This window comes from Hyaena hyaena, unplaced genomic scaffold, assembly GCF_003009895.1.
Source record: "Hyaena hyaena isolate Hyena2069 unplaced genomic scaffold, ASM300989v1 scaffold_254, whole genome shotgun sequence".
In the NCBI taxonomy this organism is placed as follows: domain Eukaryota; kingdom Metazoa; phylum Chordata; class Mammalia; order Carnivora; family Hyaenidae; genus Hyaena; species Hyaena hyaena.
The window spans coordinates 1,580,774-1,596,535 of NW_024080890.1; the positions used below are offsets into that span (position 1 = coordinate 1,580,774).

Here is a 15,762-nt window from a genome sequence, read left to right on the forward strand (position 1 = left end):
AGTGTGTATGCTCAGCAAGGGTGTGAAATAGTTATCCCAGGCCCCCCCCGCGCCCCCACCGCTGCTGTCATGTGTGTGCCCCGGGGTCTTGACACACCACCTGTGACCAGGCTCTCGGCACCTCCATCAAGGGGACACATCAGGGGTTTTCAACGGGGGCCGATTTTGCTCCCGGGGGCATATATGGCGAGATCCGGAGACATTTTTGGTTAGAGTAACTGTTGGGGGCGTGGGTGCTCCTGGCATCTCGCTGGGTCTTGGCGGGGGTGCTGCTAACACCCCTGACGCACAGGACAGCCCCCCGCACTGGAGTTATCGTCCCCAGAAGGCGGCAGCGCTGAGGTGTCGGAAACCTGGACACACGGCTCTGCAGGTGAGTCGAGATCACAGGGCCTCCGTGGTCACGTCGTGGATCAGCGCAGGGAGGTGTCACTTCACGGCTTCGGATCTCCCTGCGAAGGAACACGGTGCACCTGCCCAACCCGTGGGCCTTCCTCCATGCTGCCCGGTGGCACGTTCATGTCCTTAGGTGTTCCCGCGAGTGCGTCCCTGGGGCTTTCACGCTCTGTTGTCGCTGCCGCTTCCGTCACCACATCTGACGATGTTGGTGCACATGACATCTACCAACGCCTGGGCTTTATCTGTGAGCTCAGGCCCTTCCTGAGATCTCTTCCTGTGGCATTAGGATTTCGGTTGATTTTCTTGGGGTTCCAGGTCTGTGGCCCTGGCATCTGCAAATATAGATGCCTTGCCTTCGTGTGCGGGCTGGAGGCAGGGGGCTCCGGGAGGGTGGCGAGTGGAGCCTTTACCGCTCCCCTCCATCCACCATGACTCCTTGCACCAACCTGGGGCTCTGAAGGAGGCAGTGAGGACCGTGAGTCCCTGAGACCGGGTGACCAAGTGGCTGGGAGTCAGAGTGGAGAAGACCGTTCCCAGCAGCCTGGCTCTGCAGAGGGAACACTGTTCCTGGCCTCCCTCCAATGGGCAGGCTGGCAGAGGGAGCAGGGGCCTCTCGAGCGGGGTCTGGGAAGGGCTGTGGGCTCTGCGAGGAAGTTTGGGGGCCATGTCACACAGACTCCTTCCTGAGCACCCACAAGCCCCCCGGGGGTCCCGGGGTACGTGGGGGGGGGAAGCAGGGGCTCAGGGAGCACGCAGCCAGGCTCTTCCCCGAGGCCGGGAGCGGGGGTCCATGTGGGTGACCCGTGTTCTTGCCTTTCCCCCACACACTGACCTAACCCGCCCACAAGGAGTCAGACTCTTACGTTTAATGCTGAAAAATAAGTACAAAAGGAAAAAAACAAAGGTCAGGAGAGGCGGTGCCTGGAGGTGGGTGTTCAACAGGCTCAGGTGATGGTGCGTTTACCACGAGCTCTGTGCCGAGCTGTGCGATGCGTGGCCTGTGTCCAGCTGTTCAGAGACTTGTATTTTTTGATGTTTATACCGATATTGTTTATGCACTGCCTTGTCCTAGGGCTGCGGTGACAAAGTGCCACACACTAGGTCTCATGGGGACACCGGCCAGATTGCATCAGGGCCACCCTGGTGACCTTGCTTTACCTTAATCACCTCTTTAAAGACCCGACCTCCAAATAAGGCTACCTTTTGGGGTGCTGGGGAGAGGTCGTCACCTTATGAATTTGGGGGGCACACAATCTAGTCTGTAAAATTCACCAACATGACTTGCATCTAAAAGAAAAAGAATCTCAGATTTGGTTCTAAAGTAAGAGTGGTTCCAGGGGGAAATCACAATGGCTGTTTCTTCCCAGATAACACGGGGGTGAGGGGGGGTTGCCAGGGGATGGTGGCCCCAGACCTGTCACCAAGCACGTGTCTCTCGGAGGCACCAGATGTCCCAACAGACCAGGCTCAGGCTCCTGGGTCCTTTGCTGCCTGGCTGGAGTCTAACCCCCCCACCCCCGACCCCCCAGCAACACCAGCTTCCATCTTCCAAAACACTGAGGCAGAGGGAGGCTTCGGTCACTGTGCATAAATTAACGTCTGCCACATCGCGGGGGCGGCAGACACATGGGGGGCTCTTTCAGGGTGTGTTTTCCCAGCCCACAGCTGAGGACACCAGAGATGATGTGGGAGGGCAGTGGGGGTCCACGGTGACAGGGTGCGCATTTCCAGAGGACGTCAGCAGGGGTCGGTCTAGGCTCACAAACGCGCAGGTGGGGACAGACCCTCAGAGTGCTTTGGGGATCTTTCTGGGGTTTCTGGGCTTGGAGCTCGAAGAATTGAAAACTTGCACTAATGATAAACTTTCATTCCCGCCCTTCTGCAGGGCAGCTCTGTTCTCGGGGCCACGTCCTTAGCATGAGGTTCGTTCTGGAAGCCAAAAGATGACAGAACTGGGCTTTCCTGCGATTGTGTCAGAATGAGGGGCTAGTGAACCAGAATTCTAGAATCAGAATTCTAGAATAGAAAGAAAATGGCATTTCTCGCAATTTTTGTTGAAGGCTTTTTTAAAAATGTATGTTTATTTTTGAGAGAGAGCGTGAGCAGGGGAGGGGCAGAGAGAGAGGGAGACACAGAACCGGAAGCAGCTCCAGGCTCCCAGCTGTCAGCACAGAGCCCGACGACGTGGAGTTTGAACCCACAAACTGTGAGATCATGACCTGAGCCGAAGTCCAGCGCTTAACCGACTGAGTCACCCAGGCGCCCCACATTTCTTGCACTTTTGACCTTGAATCTGAGATTCAAACCCATCCCTCCCATCCCTTGCCCACCCCTGCCAGCCGCCAGCAAAGAGGAAGGTCCTTACCTGCCCCTCATAACCCAGGGGCTTGAGACCTAGAAGCCTCTCCCCCGAAAGGGTAAATCCAGACACCTAGGGACCGCTATTTAAGTTCCGTTTGCTTGACTTGTAAGGTTTTTTTTTGTTTTTTTTTTAATGTTTTATTTATTTCTAGGAGAGAGAGAGAGACAACGTGAGCAGGGGAGGGCCAGAGAGAGAGGGAGTCACAGACTGAAACAGGCTCCAGGCTCTGAGCTGGCAGTCAGCACAGAGCCCGACGAGGGGCTCGAACCCACGAACCGCGAGATCATGACCTAAGTGAAAGATGGACGCTTAACCGACTAAGCCGCCCAGGCGCCCCTGACTTGTAAGGTTTTTAATTATTATCATGATTAGTATTGTGCGGGTGGCCCCAGGGGATATCCAGGAGAGAAAACAAGGAAATGCTTCTTCCCAGCCACGTACTTGCTGCGGAGAAAGAGGTGGCTGGTGGGGTGCCCCGTGGACCGTAGGAGGTGCTGCGCCCCCCACCCCAGGGCACCCATTGGCTCTCTGGTCAGTTCCTGCAGGGGTGCGTGCAGGCTTGTTTCCCAGGACTGTGTTGTGCTGTCCACCAGGCCGGCGAGCGGGGCCCCTCTGCTCTCTGCTCTGTGTCGGCTTTAGACTTCTCTGTGCTTGGAGACAGAAAAATGACCTCAGGAGTAAAACAAGGGACGAACACTTTTATCTTCCTCTCTGGAGGCACAGGGCGACTCCACAGCCTGGGTGTGTTCCTTGTGACGTGGCCGCTTCCGGGGACAGTGGGCACTTCCCTGAGGCACGGGTCAGCCACGGTCCCACGTCGCGACAGTGAGATGTCAGAACGGGAGTGCGCCGGAAGAGCAGGAAGGCCAGTCGGGCTCGCACGCCGTGGGGGCGGGGTTTGTTTGGTGCACCGAATGCGTTGGCGGTGGGGTCCGGGGTGACCAGTGGGCGGTGGGGGAGACAGTCCCATCAGCCACCTGGACCACCCGCTTCAGAGCCGGGGCACCCCTGGATTTGCAGCATCCTGGAAGGGGTCACTGCGCCGGTGGGCATCTCCTGTGAGTCAGGGCAGGACGCGCTCCCCCCGCTGGCAAAGCACCTCCCCCCGCACCTGACCACAAGGGAGAAAAGGAGAAGCTGGGGCAGGCCTGCACGGAGGGAGGTGACTCCCGTCCTCATCCTGGGGACCCTGTACAAGCGCCCAACGTGCAGGGTGTGGGGGATGACGATTGTCCCCAAAGACACCCCCATCCCGAGCCCAGACCTGCGACTGTGTTCCTCACGGGGCAAAAGGGACCATGCAGATGGGGTAAGTGAGATCTGGAGGCGGGAGGCCACCCTAGGCTATCGGGGGGACCCTCTGTAATCGCTAGAGACCTTACCAACGGGGGGGGCCTGAGCCAGATGGCCACGTGGCGGTGGGAGTGGAGGGCAGGGAGAGACCTGAAGACCCGGAGTGTGTGGATGGAGGCGGGGAGGCGGGGGTCTCTGTGGCTGGGAAAGGCCGGGACCCCCGGAGCCAGCTGACCTGTCTCAGAAGCCCTGACCGCCCGAGCTGATTGGTGTGTGCGTGCCTCAACACTCGTGTTCCCCCGACTGCCGCTCCGTGACGACGGGTTACAGCGGCAACAGGAAACCAGCACCCAGGGAGTGGACGTCGAGGTGCGGGTCCCCGATTTCCAGCTGGTGGCTGGTTTCTCAAGAGATTTTATTGACTATTGTGTCCCTTTTGGCCTGTGTGGGTGTAGCCAAAAGGGCGTTGAAACAGACCCGGGAGAACGATGGGAACGAGACTCATCAGAACCCACGAGCCACAGCGGGCACGGCCTTCTGTCCTCTGTGGTGGGTCGCAGTGGCTGGCTTCCCTCCGGGCCGCGCGGCATGCCCACGCCTTACTGGGTCTGAGCTCGCGGGACAGAGGGCCACTGGTGGCGGCTACAAAAGTGGCAGCGGGTGGGCGAACATCCTGGGAGGTGAAAGTGCGTCTTGTGCGGCTGCAAATCACGTCGAGGGGGCGTAGGACGCCCTCAAGCGCCAGCGTTGCCCGGACCCCGCCAAGAGCTTTGCCTCCTAGGCGCGGAGCCGCGCAGAGCGAGCGCGAGTCTCTCAGCTGCCGGGGATCCAGTTTGTCCAGTTAAACGCGGAGTTTGAGCCATGGGTCAGCGTCTTCACAGGAGGGTTCACCAGCTCCCACTTCCCTTCCTCTTTATTTTCTTCGCAGAAGCACATACCCAGAGAAGGAATCTAGGACAGAGTTTTCAATCACTTATTAATATCTTACACGAGGTCGGTCGAGCTTACGGTCGCTCTAAAGCCAACGTTCAGGCCCTGCTGGGCCGGGCAGGTGGGCAGGTGGGCACGATGGGTCCTGGAGGGCGCCGCGGCCTTAAACATGATGCTGGCATCTCACACAGCGGCGCCAGCGGGGATCGCGCTGCTCTCTCCCATGGACCGGGGCCAGGTCTGCGGACGTCATCGCTGGTCGCACCGGCAGTGTGTTGGCACCGGGACGCCCCGGGGCACAGAAGCACCCGGCCCGGGGCTCAGCAGCGCCCAGGCTGAGAAGCCCAGGCTACGGCTTCAAGAGTGACTTACATTCTCAACTTTGGCATCACAAAAAGACACAGGCATTGTTTTCAGACCCCAAAAAACACCCCGCAAAGTGAGACTTTAGACCTTAGTCTCTTCATCTGTAAGATGAATGTGTTTGTATAGATCTTTGTGTTTAAGGCTTTTGTTTGTTTGTTTGCATGTTTTGCTGTCCTGTTTTTCCTCTCTCTTTTGATGTCCAGAAATTTCTTGGTGAGACAAAATTTGCAGAAATTCCAACGTGTGTCGGGGGGAGTCTACATGGAGGATGGTGCTGACTCAGGATGACTCTCTCCCGCTTAGAGAGACTGTGCCTGTGTGTACATGTGCGCGCACATGTGTGCATACGTGCACACACATGTATCTGTACGCACATGTGTACTTGTGTGCATACACGTGCACACGTGAGTATAGACACGTGTGCATGCATGCATGTGTGTATACACACGTGTACATGTACAAGCACACATATGCATGCATGTGTGAGTGCACGTGTGAATGCATGTATGTACACGCACTTGTACACACATGTACGTGCATGCGTGTATGTGTGTGCACATTTGCATATGTGCATGCACATATGCCTGTATATATGTGTGTATGTGTGTGCATGTGTGAACCTATGTGTATATGTGTGTTTGTGTGCAGGCATGTATGTGTGTGCATGCATGCATATGTGTGCGTGTATATATTGTGCAAGTGTACACTCGTGTGTCTGCATGTTCATATGTGTGTGTATGTGTGTATTATGTGTGTATGAGTGCATGTGTGTGTGCACAGGGAGGCAGCATGATGGGACAGACAAGGGAAAGGTCGTGAACGATCTGTTTCCATCTGTCCTTGATTTGAAGGCCCGTGGCTCCACGGAGCCCCTTGCAAAATTTCTGCTGTGCACAGGCAAGTCCAGCTTCTTTGGGGATGGGGTGGGGTGGACACCACACTGTCAGGATAAGAATGTTGTAGGAATTTGGAAGTTCAAGGCTGGCCAAGGGTCAGGGAGTGGTGGAAATTTGGCTGCAAAGACTAACAGGGTTTTGGAACAGCCTCAACATGCAACTGTCAGCACCTGGCATGTGCATCGTGGCCACTGTGGGGCTGACTGGGAGCCCCAGGAGGGGGTGTGGGACTAAGACCGTGCAGCACGGAGCACACGGGAGGTGGACAGGGCCTTCTGCAGGGGGGAGGGGTGCGGGGCCGGAGAGTGCAGCACGGAGCACACGGGAGGTGCAGGGGGGAGGGGTGCGGGGCCGGAGAGTGCAGCACGGAGCACACGGGAGGTGGACAGGGCCTTCTGCAGGAGCTAGCACAACAGCTGGGGAGCAAATGTGGGGGGACCAACCAGGAAAACACCCAGAAAAATCCATCCTCACCCAGCGTGGCCTTGAGCCCTGTATCCAGAGAGAGGTCAGTGGGTGGCCCAGGACCCGCAAGGACTCAGGAAAATCTGGGTCACAGTTGGGAAACCCCACCTTGGGGACCCCCTGGGGGACTTCCACTCAGGTCCAGAGAACGGGAGGAGAGAGGGTGCACGCGGGGAGGGCTCTCTGACACGCCCCCCACGTGAGGGAGCACCCGGCTTTCTCTGGTTGGCGGGGGGTGGTCTGAAAGCCCAGGCCTTTGCTTAGGCACAGAGCCCGCGTTGGCTAGGTGGGGCCTGGGACGGCTCCTCTGCAAACGAGCTGTGGCCGTCCCGGTCCTGTGACGATTTTGCACAAAGGAACCAGCTCAGGGACACGTCTCCCACTATAGGTGCCATCTATGCCACTCTACTCCCAGACTCAAGGTCACCGGCCAATTAGTTTGATAAAAAGGCCAAGGACAGGGACAAGTCAGGCCCTGAGTAGGTTTGGGGGGCAGGAGCAGGGGGTGTGTCTGGGCCCCCAGGTCGCCTGCCTTGAGCCATTTCACTGGGTGACGGTCAGCAGGTCAGCGCAAACTACTTGCTACCCTTCTCTACACGTCCGTCACCTGTTAGCTTTTCCTGTGAGTGTTTGCAGAGCCCCAAGCAGCCCCGGACGTGCTGGCCATGACCGCAGGTGCTTGTGATCCGTGGTGGGCTGACTCCAAAGGCAAGAAGGGGGGTTCCTTTCTGTCCTGCAGCCGCCGCCGTGTCCCCAGAGCAGGCCAGACCCGCAGTTGCCCTTTCTCCTTCTGTCCGCATGGCTTACGCCTCGCTGGACCATCTGGGTGACTACAGGGGCTGCCTGTGTTTTATTTTTCATAGTATCTGGGCAACAAATGGCCGAAGTTGCCCTAGTGATGAAAACGATGACGAACCGCTCCCGTCAGCCCCTGCCCAGGGCTGCCCCTTGCGCAAGAGCAGGCACGCACATTCTCAGGAGACCGGGTGGTGGGTTGGGGGTGTCCCTGCTGCCCTGGGTCATCTGGATGCCTGCTTTCCTTCTGGGAAGGGAGCGTGATGACCCTGTGTGCTCGGGGGGCTTGACTTCATGGCACATACCTTTCTCACCATCTGGGCGAAGTCTCTGCTATCCCGGGGGGGCAGCCTCAAAAGCGGGCGGGTGCAGGAGTCCAGCGCCGAGCCGTGGCTCACAATCAGGATGACACCCACTGTACAGAAAAGGACACCTCGGGGTCAGAGGAGGCACGTGAGAACGAGGGTCCCCAAGGCTGGCGGGCAGAACAACCCCACGGTGCACAGAAAACCTGGAGGGAGCCCGGGCAGGAAGCCACGCGGCAGGTAACCCCGGGTTACAGCTCCCCCGTGGGTGCGCATGGTCCCTGGGGCCCCCGCGGGTGCGCACGGTCCCTGGGGCATCCGTCCTCGGGCACCGTCTGGGGGCTGCAGCGCCTGCCGCCAGCTTCGCGGATGGGGCTGCGCCGTGATCCAAGCCGCCACCTCTTGCAGGATGTGGTGGCTGCCACCCAGGCCGAGTCAACAGCCCAGTGGCTGCCACGAGCCCACTGATGCCTCTATCTTCAATAACGACGTCCCGAGTCCACGGGTGGAGCGAGGCTCCCTCCGGTGGCGTTACTGCCTTGGGGATCAGGCACAGCCTGGGGGAGGGGGCTGGGCCAGCCTCGCGGGTCCACGAGGAGCTGTGGCCGGGCCCAGGGAATCCACCAGGAGGAGGGAGTCGGGTGGCGAGCTCCCCCTGGAGGCTCTGACACAGAACAGTTCTTCGTGCTGTAACTTCAGCACGACCGGAGCCCTGACACACTCAGCCTGGGCTATTTCCTCTTAATTCCACACTTGCCTCTCTGGCCTCCGATGTCAGGGTGCCGGGCCGGCTGGGAGGCAGACGCGCAGCTTGGACTCTGAGCCTGTGCTCCCTGTGCTCGGGGGCCGTGGGCATGAGGGCTCCCGTCCTCTGGGCTTCAAGGTCACAGGTGCGCTTGGAGGTGACACCAGGCTGCCCAGGACGGTGAGCAGTTCACAGATAACGTCTGCTGGGGGCCGGGAGGGGTTGGCTCTCACCTTCCAGGCCGCCTGGAGTTTCCTTCTTCCTCTGCTGCGGCCACACCTGTCACACTCCCATGTGCCTCACGGTGTCCCTTCTCCGGCACCGCTCACCTTCCAAATCTGACTTGTCCTGTCCCTGACGGCCTCCGCCACACGTGCAGCACCAGGGACGGATGGGCTGTGTCCCCTGCGGTGAGCAGCACCAAACGTCCCCTTCAGTGGGCGCTGGAGCTAATAGAGCAGATCCCCATCCCTGTCCTGGAAGCCCTCACCCCTGTAATGGGGGTCGGGGAGGGGTTCTCAGAAGGGCAGAGCATCCCGTGGACACGGAAATCTAGCTCAGGACGGAGGCTTGAACTGGAGCAGCTGGACGGTGGCCGCCTGAGGATGGGCCCCGCGTCACACAGCGAAAGGCTCTAATGTCGTCTTCCGTCCTGGGCTGCAGGTGTGGTTTCTGGAAGCATATTTCCCAGGGTGCCAGCTGGTCAACAGAGGCCATTTGTAAAGCAGCCGCGTGGCCGGCTGTGTCTGGGGGAGCTGGCACGGCAGGCTTGGGTCTCTTGCCACAGGATGTGTGGGGAGGCTGGTGCTCAGCTCTTCCCTGAGAGCGAGAACGGTCTTCCGGTCAGCAGACGCTGCTGCCCCGAGTCAGCGGGATGAGGGACGGGCAGAACCCGGCGGGGAAGTGAGCCTGGTGGTCTCTCTCTGCCTCGGAGGCTCCTCCTCGTGCTATTCAAGGTTCCCAAGATTCTAGATGCCGCGCCTCCTTCCCCAACAATATCCAAACTCTTCCAGGGTAGCGCGCGTGCCCTCTTCCCTCGGATTTTCCCCACGACGTTTTATTTGGTCTCTGACGCATCACTGATGTTCCCGTATACGTGTACACATGCTAACTTAAAATTCTAAAGGGTTTCACTATGGATGTTTTCAAATATACCCAAACAGGCCCCTGGGGGCCTAATGCGTCTTGGGGCCGCGATGGTGTGACATTTGCACATTGTGCGCCGTCCGTGAGCTACCCCGCCTCTCCCCTACTAACTAGCCGTGCCGCCATTTCACAGAACATACCTCAGTCTGCCCCCCTCCACTTCGCACCCCGCCACACCCAGCCTGCCACTGTTACACCTAACAGAATTCACACAGTTTCTCAGGTACTTCCACATTCAGATTCCACATTTAGACTCATATTCAGGTTTCTCTAATGGTCTCAACCGTACAGAGGTTTTGTTCGGATGTGACCTGACATCTGGCTGTTCCATTCTGCCTTGTTTCCTGGAAGCAGATGCGAGTGGGACCCTGCCATCCTGGATCCAGTCATCTCTCAGTGACAGAATCGGGACCCCCAGGGCGGTGACAGGTGTCTACGCACCCTGTTACTGCAGAGGCCTCTGTGTGACACTGTTGGTTGGGAAGGGGGGTCAACGAGGTTGGGGCTTTCCTAGACTCAAAAACATGGCCAGTTTCCACTGTGGAGGAAAGACCCCCCCCCCCGGGGGGCTGCCATCCCCAGGGCTGGGGGCTGGGGGATGGGGGGACCCTTACCGTCCTGTGGGCAGGTGCTGGTGATCCATCCGACGCTCACCGCACACCTGTTCACATACTCATCATAGCTCTCGGCCGGCAGGAGGGAGGCGAGGGGAAACGCAGGTCTGGGGAGGAGAGGGGGTATGGGCTTGCCGTGTGCTCAGCCGGGGGAGAAGCCCTCCCAGCGGGGCAGGGCTCGAGGTCCCCAGTGACACTCCGCTATGGGCCCCAAACTGGCCGAGGGCCGACGTGTCATCTCCAGCAAGTACTCCCACTGAACACCAGGAGGGTCCGTGATGGCAAAGTCGGCAGAGAATGACAAACCATGTCTCCTGGGCCACACCCCACCGGGCTCCTCCAGCCTGTCTCATGGGGCCGGTCTCAGGCTTCAGGCTTCAACTGTATAGAGTTCGTTTTAGCAAGACCCCTGCTGACGCAGGGAAGCCGGAAGCCCCACCCTTGGTATCTGCTCCCACTTGAATCCTGAGCAAACTCTGCCTCCCTGTGGTGTCCCTGCTGGTGATGCCCGCTCACGCCCACCCTGGCCCGCCTCCAGGAGGCTGCTGCTCTGGGGGTTCACGAATTGCCCCGCCCTCCCAACATACCCCCCCACCCCCCGCCCTGAGCCTCCACTAGAAACCTTCACTTGTCCTCATTACATTCAGAGCCGAGTCCAGTCCTGGTCCCCGGTCACAACCCCCCAGTGCAGTGGTCCCCAGAATACCGTCTTCCTTACGATCTTTAACACTGTTGTGAATGTTTCTTCTTGAGCAAGAGCTGGGAAGGCAGCCCCCCCGCACCCGGCCCTGGAAGATGGGGAGGCGGTGGCCTACCTGTAATCCATGCTGACGTTGAAATCCGCCTCTTTCAGCTCGTCCAGGGTCATGAGGGTTGGGGTGGTTTTGCCGGACTCCCATTTTGTCCATTCAAAGATGCCGGGTTCCACTCTTATCTTAATTTTTTTCTCCAGTTTGAGCTCTGGATCCAACAGAATACAAGCGTTTGTAATCTTCAGTGTCTGTTTTGGCTTTAGGTAAGTGAGTCTCTTCTTACACTTAAACAATACTTTTTAAAAAAATGTTGAGTTTTTTTTTTCTTGACAAATATTGTTCTCTGATTACTTACAGCTATGCTATTTCTTTTTTTTTAAAGTTTATTTATTTATTTTGAGAAAGAGAGAGAGAGGGAGAGAGAGAACCCCAAGCAGGCTCCAAGCTGTCAGCGCAGAGCATGACTTGGGGCTCGAACTCACAAACCATGAGATCATGACCTGAGCTGAAATCAAGAGTCAAACACTTGACCGACTGGGCCACCCAGGTGCCCCTGTTGTGCTGTTTCTGAGACAGAACCCACCAGATGGTTGAAAGGCATCTGAGGAGCAGCAGCGCCTATCCATGCGGAAGGGGACAGAGTCTGCCTGGGCTGCAAGATGGGGTCATCAGTGGGCTCACCCTGGCGCTCACCCTGACAGTCCCATATAACTCTACAGCCACGTCAGCACTGGGCCTCGTCCTTGGTCACGAGCGAGAGCGCACCATGTTGACCAACCCAGTGATCTGTGGAAAAGACTCAGCCAATCGAGGAACACGGTGGTCACACGGAGGCACCATCCTGACGGCCATGCAGACTGAGGAGAAGGTGAAGGGTGGGGGAGCCGTCTCTCAGAACACCCAGACTTCCCCCAGCTACCCTTCCCAAGCACTTCATACCTCGACTAAGAGAACACCTATAGCGTAAGGCCACCTATTTGAGGGGGGGAAAGAAGACCTGAATGTTTTTTATCTGAAATGGAGAAAATGTCATTAAGCTCCAATGCTGGAAATGAAATCAGTTCCCAAAATGTATTCCAGGTCCATGGAGCAAGTTCCTTTGCCAAGGCACATTCACGAAAGGGAGTCACAGGGTCTAACCAGGTTCCTGAGTGCCCCCCACCCCTACCCCCGGCCCATGAAGGGCCCGGGTCCAGTGTGAATAGGTCACTCGAGGGAACAGTTGGAGAGGTTCCCAAACGGGCTTGGCCACTCCATCTGTGGCGCCATCTTGCCTTAGTTCTGTGGGTCACACTTTGGGAAATGGTCCATACAGACAGTGAAATTAATGGTCGCATGTAAGCTCTCAGATGTCAGTCTGAAAACAGGTCAGTCCTGTTCCAGGACTTATAAAGAAGGTTGAGTGTCCTCATTTTCCTGAACGACACAGGATTTATAAACTTGGACTTTGGTGGCATCATGATAATTAATAAGGAAGCACTGCATGTAGACCATGAGAGATCATATTAGAGACGTTGATGCTCTCATCACCAGAGAACGTTCCTGAGAACTTTTTATTTCACTAGCCGAGCCCGCCCGTCATTAGGTCTGCTCTCCACCTGCTCCTCCATGTCCGCACCTGCGAGAAGGCCCCAGGTCCAGTCGTGGCTGGGTCTCCACGTAAAGTCAAGCTCACTGACCTCCGTGGGCTCTTCCCCCTGCCCAGTGGCCATCCTCCATCTCTCTGATAGGCAGGCCATGCCTTCCGTGCGCCCCGAACCTCCAGAAGGCCTTCCCTTTCTCACTGCCAGCTGGTGGCCTGACCCCCGCTGTCTCTGGGAAAGTAGAGGCAAGCCCCCTCCTCCACATCTGCACATCTGCTGTGCTTGTGTCCACGTCCTCTGTCCCATCGTTGTGGGGCTTCGGCCCGTGCTTCTGCGCTGCCGACTACATCACATCCTCCTGCCCCCCAAAGAGGGCAGGGCAGGGGTCCAGCAGCAGATGCAGAACCAAGGCCCCCAAGCCTCACTTCTCCGGAAGGAACTTTCTTTTTCCTGTAGGCAGAAGCAGCGAAAGATGGTCTGGGGGCTTCCCGAGGGACATCAGTGGGTGGTGGTGCTGGACAGCTCCCCTCGCCCAGGCAAGAGCCCTGAGCTTTGCACTCAGAAGGAGCCACGGCTGTTCCCAGCTCTGGGCTTTTGAAACCCCTCCTCAGATGTTGTTTAAAAACAAAACAAAACAAAACAAAACAAAACAAAACAAAACAAAACAAAACAAAACATGGCCCAGGCGCCTGGGGACTCTGTCAGTTAAGTGTCCAACTTAGGCTCAGGTCATGATATCATAGTTCACGGGTTCGAGCCCCGTGTGAGGCTATGCTGTAACAGTTCAGAGCCTGCTTGGGATCCTCTCTTTCTCTTTCTCTCTGCCCTTCCCCTGCTCTCTCTCTCTCTCTCTTTTTTAAATAAACATTAAAAAAACACATGGCAGACACAGGCAGATGCAGGTGGATGGTGCGACGACAGCCTCGCGGCACTCCATCACAACCGTGGCATTCCAGGAATGCTGACGGGCTCAGTGCCTGCTGACAGCTCTCGGAGGCACTCATCTGCTTCTCATGCCCGTTCCCTTCCCTCCCGTCTTTGGAGAATAACCATGAGGTCAAGTCCACCTGAGATGCTCACTGGCGTTCTCACCAACCTTCGAGGATGTGTCTGGCTGTCTGCACACAGCGGAGGGCTGGGGAGGTGAAGACGGAGGTGATTCTGATGCCACTTTCCAGTAGTGCTTCCCCTGGAAAACAGCAGGTGGAAAACGTCTCTTCAAAACTGCAGCCTCTCCTGGGGGAGACTCTGACGGTTGGCTCACTACCTGAGGCAGGCAGGATCTTAAATGGCCAGAGACTTCCAGCCCCCTGTGCACACACCTGTATGGTCCCCGTGAGTGGCTGGAGGCTGTGAATGTGAATGTGTTGTGTCATGTGACAGAAGCGAGATAATTACAGGTATGCCTGACTCATCCAGGTGAGCCCATTCAAAGCAGACATTTATCTCTGGCTGTCACAGAAAAAAAACAAAGAGATTCAAAGGTAAGGGGATTCCACATGCAAGACATTCCCTATCTCTGGCCCCAGAGATGGAAGGGACTGCATGGCAAGGAGCATGGGGGCACTGGGTGCTGAGAAAAGCCCTTTGCTGATGGCCAGCAAGGGAACCAGGGCTTCAGCCCCACGACTGCAGGGAACGGAGTTCCCCCAACAGGCTTTTGGGAGAAACTAGAACTGCTTCCAAGAGGTTCTGGATGGGAGCTCAGCCCAGCTGACAGCTGCATTTCAGACTGTGAGATCCCGAGCAGAGAGGGACAAGCCTGGAGTGCACATTTCCTCTCAGAAAATTAGGGGCCCTGGTCCTTGCGAAAGAAGGAGGCCTTGTTAGGAAATGCACGGTGCCAAAGCTGGTGAGGCTGTAGAGGAGGCTGTCATGGGCTGGACTGTACCCCCCAAATTCACCTGCAGGGCTCCTCACCCTCAGTTACTCAGGTATGACCTACTTTGGGCACAGTGTCAGGTGGTCACTGGGGGGCTCTAGGCCAATCTGACCGGCATCCTTCTCAAAGGGGACAGTTTGGACACAGACATGGTGGGCACAGAGGGAGGTGACGTGAAGACCCAGGGAGAAGGTGGCGTCTATATGCCCAGGGCAGGGGCCCGGAGCAGACGTCCTCACAGCCTCAGGAGGAACTCAGACTCCTGGCTTCCAGAGCTGCGAGAGAACACATCTCTGCCGAGGAAGCCACTCCGCCTGTGGTACCTCATTAGGGCGGCCCCCGGAAACAAGTGCAGAGGCCAACAACCGCCCACACGGACGCCCCTTCACAGACCCCGAGCTCCTCCCTGTAACCAGCCGTGCGCACACACACACACACATCCCTCGTTTTTTGATTCCAGTTTCTCAATTCATAGAATGGAGACCAGATGAATCCATTGGCTTCTTTTGCTCCCCAAAGTCAATCACGCGGGACCAGAACCCCAGACGTAAAGCGTAAGCCCCGACCAACAGCTTTGAAATAAAATCAAAGAGGATGTGTTCTTTTTTTTTTTCATTTTTAGTGTACACAGTGGTCATTGATTTTCCTCCCTTCTTTTGTATCTTTCATGTCTTCCGACTTCCCCAACTATCCATCCTGGGTCAAACCCCTGCACTTGCACTTACTAGCTGTGTGACCTTGTGCAACATACTTAACCTCTCTGTGCCTCAGCCACCTCCTCAGCAGAATGGGGATAATGCTAACACGGACTTCGGAGGGCAGGTGGCAAGGGCTCTAGATGTGTTTGTGATCATCTTGGCTGTGATTATTGTTACTATTCCTGCTAGAATGATCCCCGAACATACCTGCCATTCGGGACTGGAAAATTCCACACGATGATAATGGAGGATCATTTTCAAAGTCTTTGATACCATTGCTTCTTCTGGGCAGACTGCAGGGGAAGTTCAGGTCTGGCCGGTAGTATTTCCCTAAAACATAAATAAGCACCAGGCATTCAGGTCCATCAACTTAGTGCATGTTTAACCCCCACAAGATCAAGACCCACAGGAAGCAGGGTTATCATTTAAATTGTCATCTGTGTTTTTTCTTAGAGGTGCTCTGTGATGTGAATTCAACTGGAGAGATATTCTGCTCTGCTGTGCACACATCTCTTCAAATGCAGAAGATAC

General features: G+C 56.8%; 1 protein-coding gene across 2 annotated transcripts in view; it reads right to left on the minus strand.

The window, feature by feature from the left end:
• Nucleotides 1–4,452: 4,452 nt before the first annotated feature.
• The window catches only part of UBASH3A (ubiquitin associated and SH3 domain containing A), a 38,589-nt gene continuing 27,279 nt past the window's right edge, over nt 4,453–15,762 (minus strand). Inside the window, exons 9-14 of one of the 2 annotated variants that reach the window (XM_039245517.1) lie at nt 15,439–15,561; nt 13,748–13,840; nt 11,132–11,276; nt 10,317–10,423; nt 7,812–7,921; nt 4,453–5,005 (exon numbers count right to left, since the gene is read on the minus strand). In XM_039245517.1, the coding sequence (XP_039101448.1) occupies nt 4,868–5,005; nt 7,812–7,921; nt 10,317–10,423; nt 11,132–11,276; nt 13,748–13,840; nt 15,439–15,561 (716 nt within the window). In that variant the 3' untranslated portion in view covers nt 4,453–4,867. The remainder of the gene's footprint in view (nt 5,006–7,811; nt 7,922–10,316; nt 10,424–11,131; nt 11,277–13,747; nt 13,841–15,438; nt 15,562–15,762) is intronic. The other variant, XM_039245518.1, reaches the window with a different exon arrangement.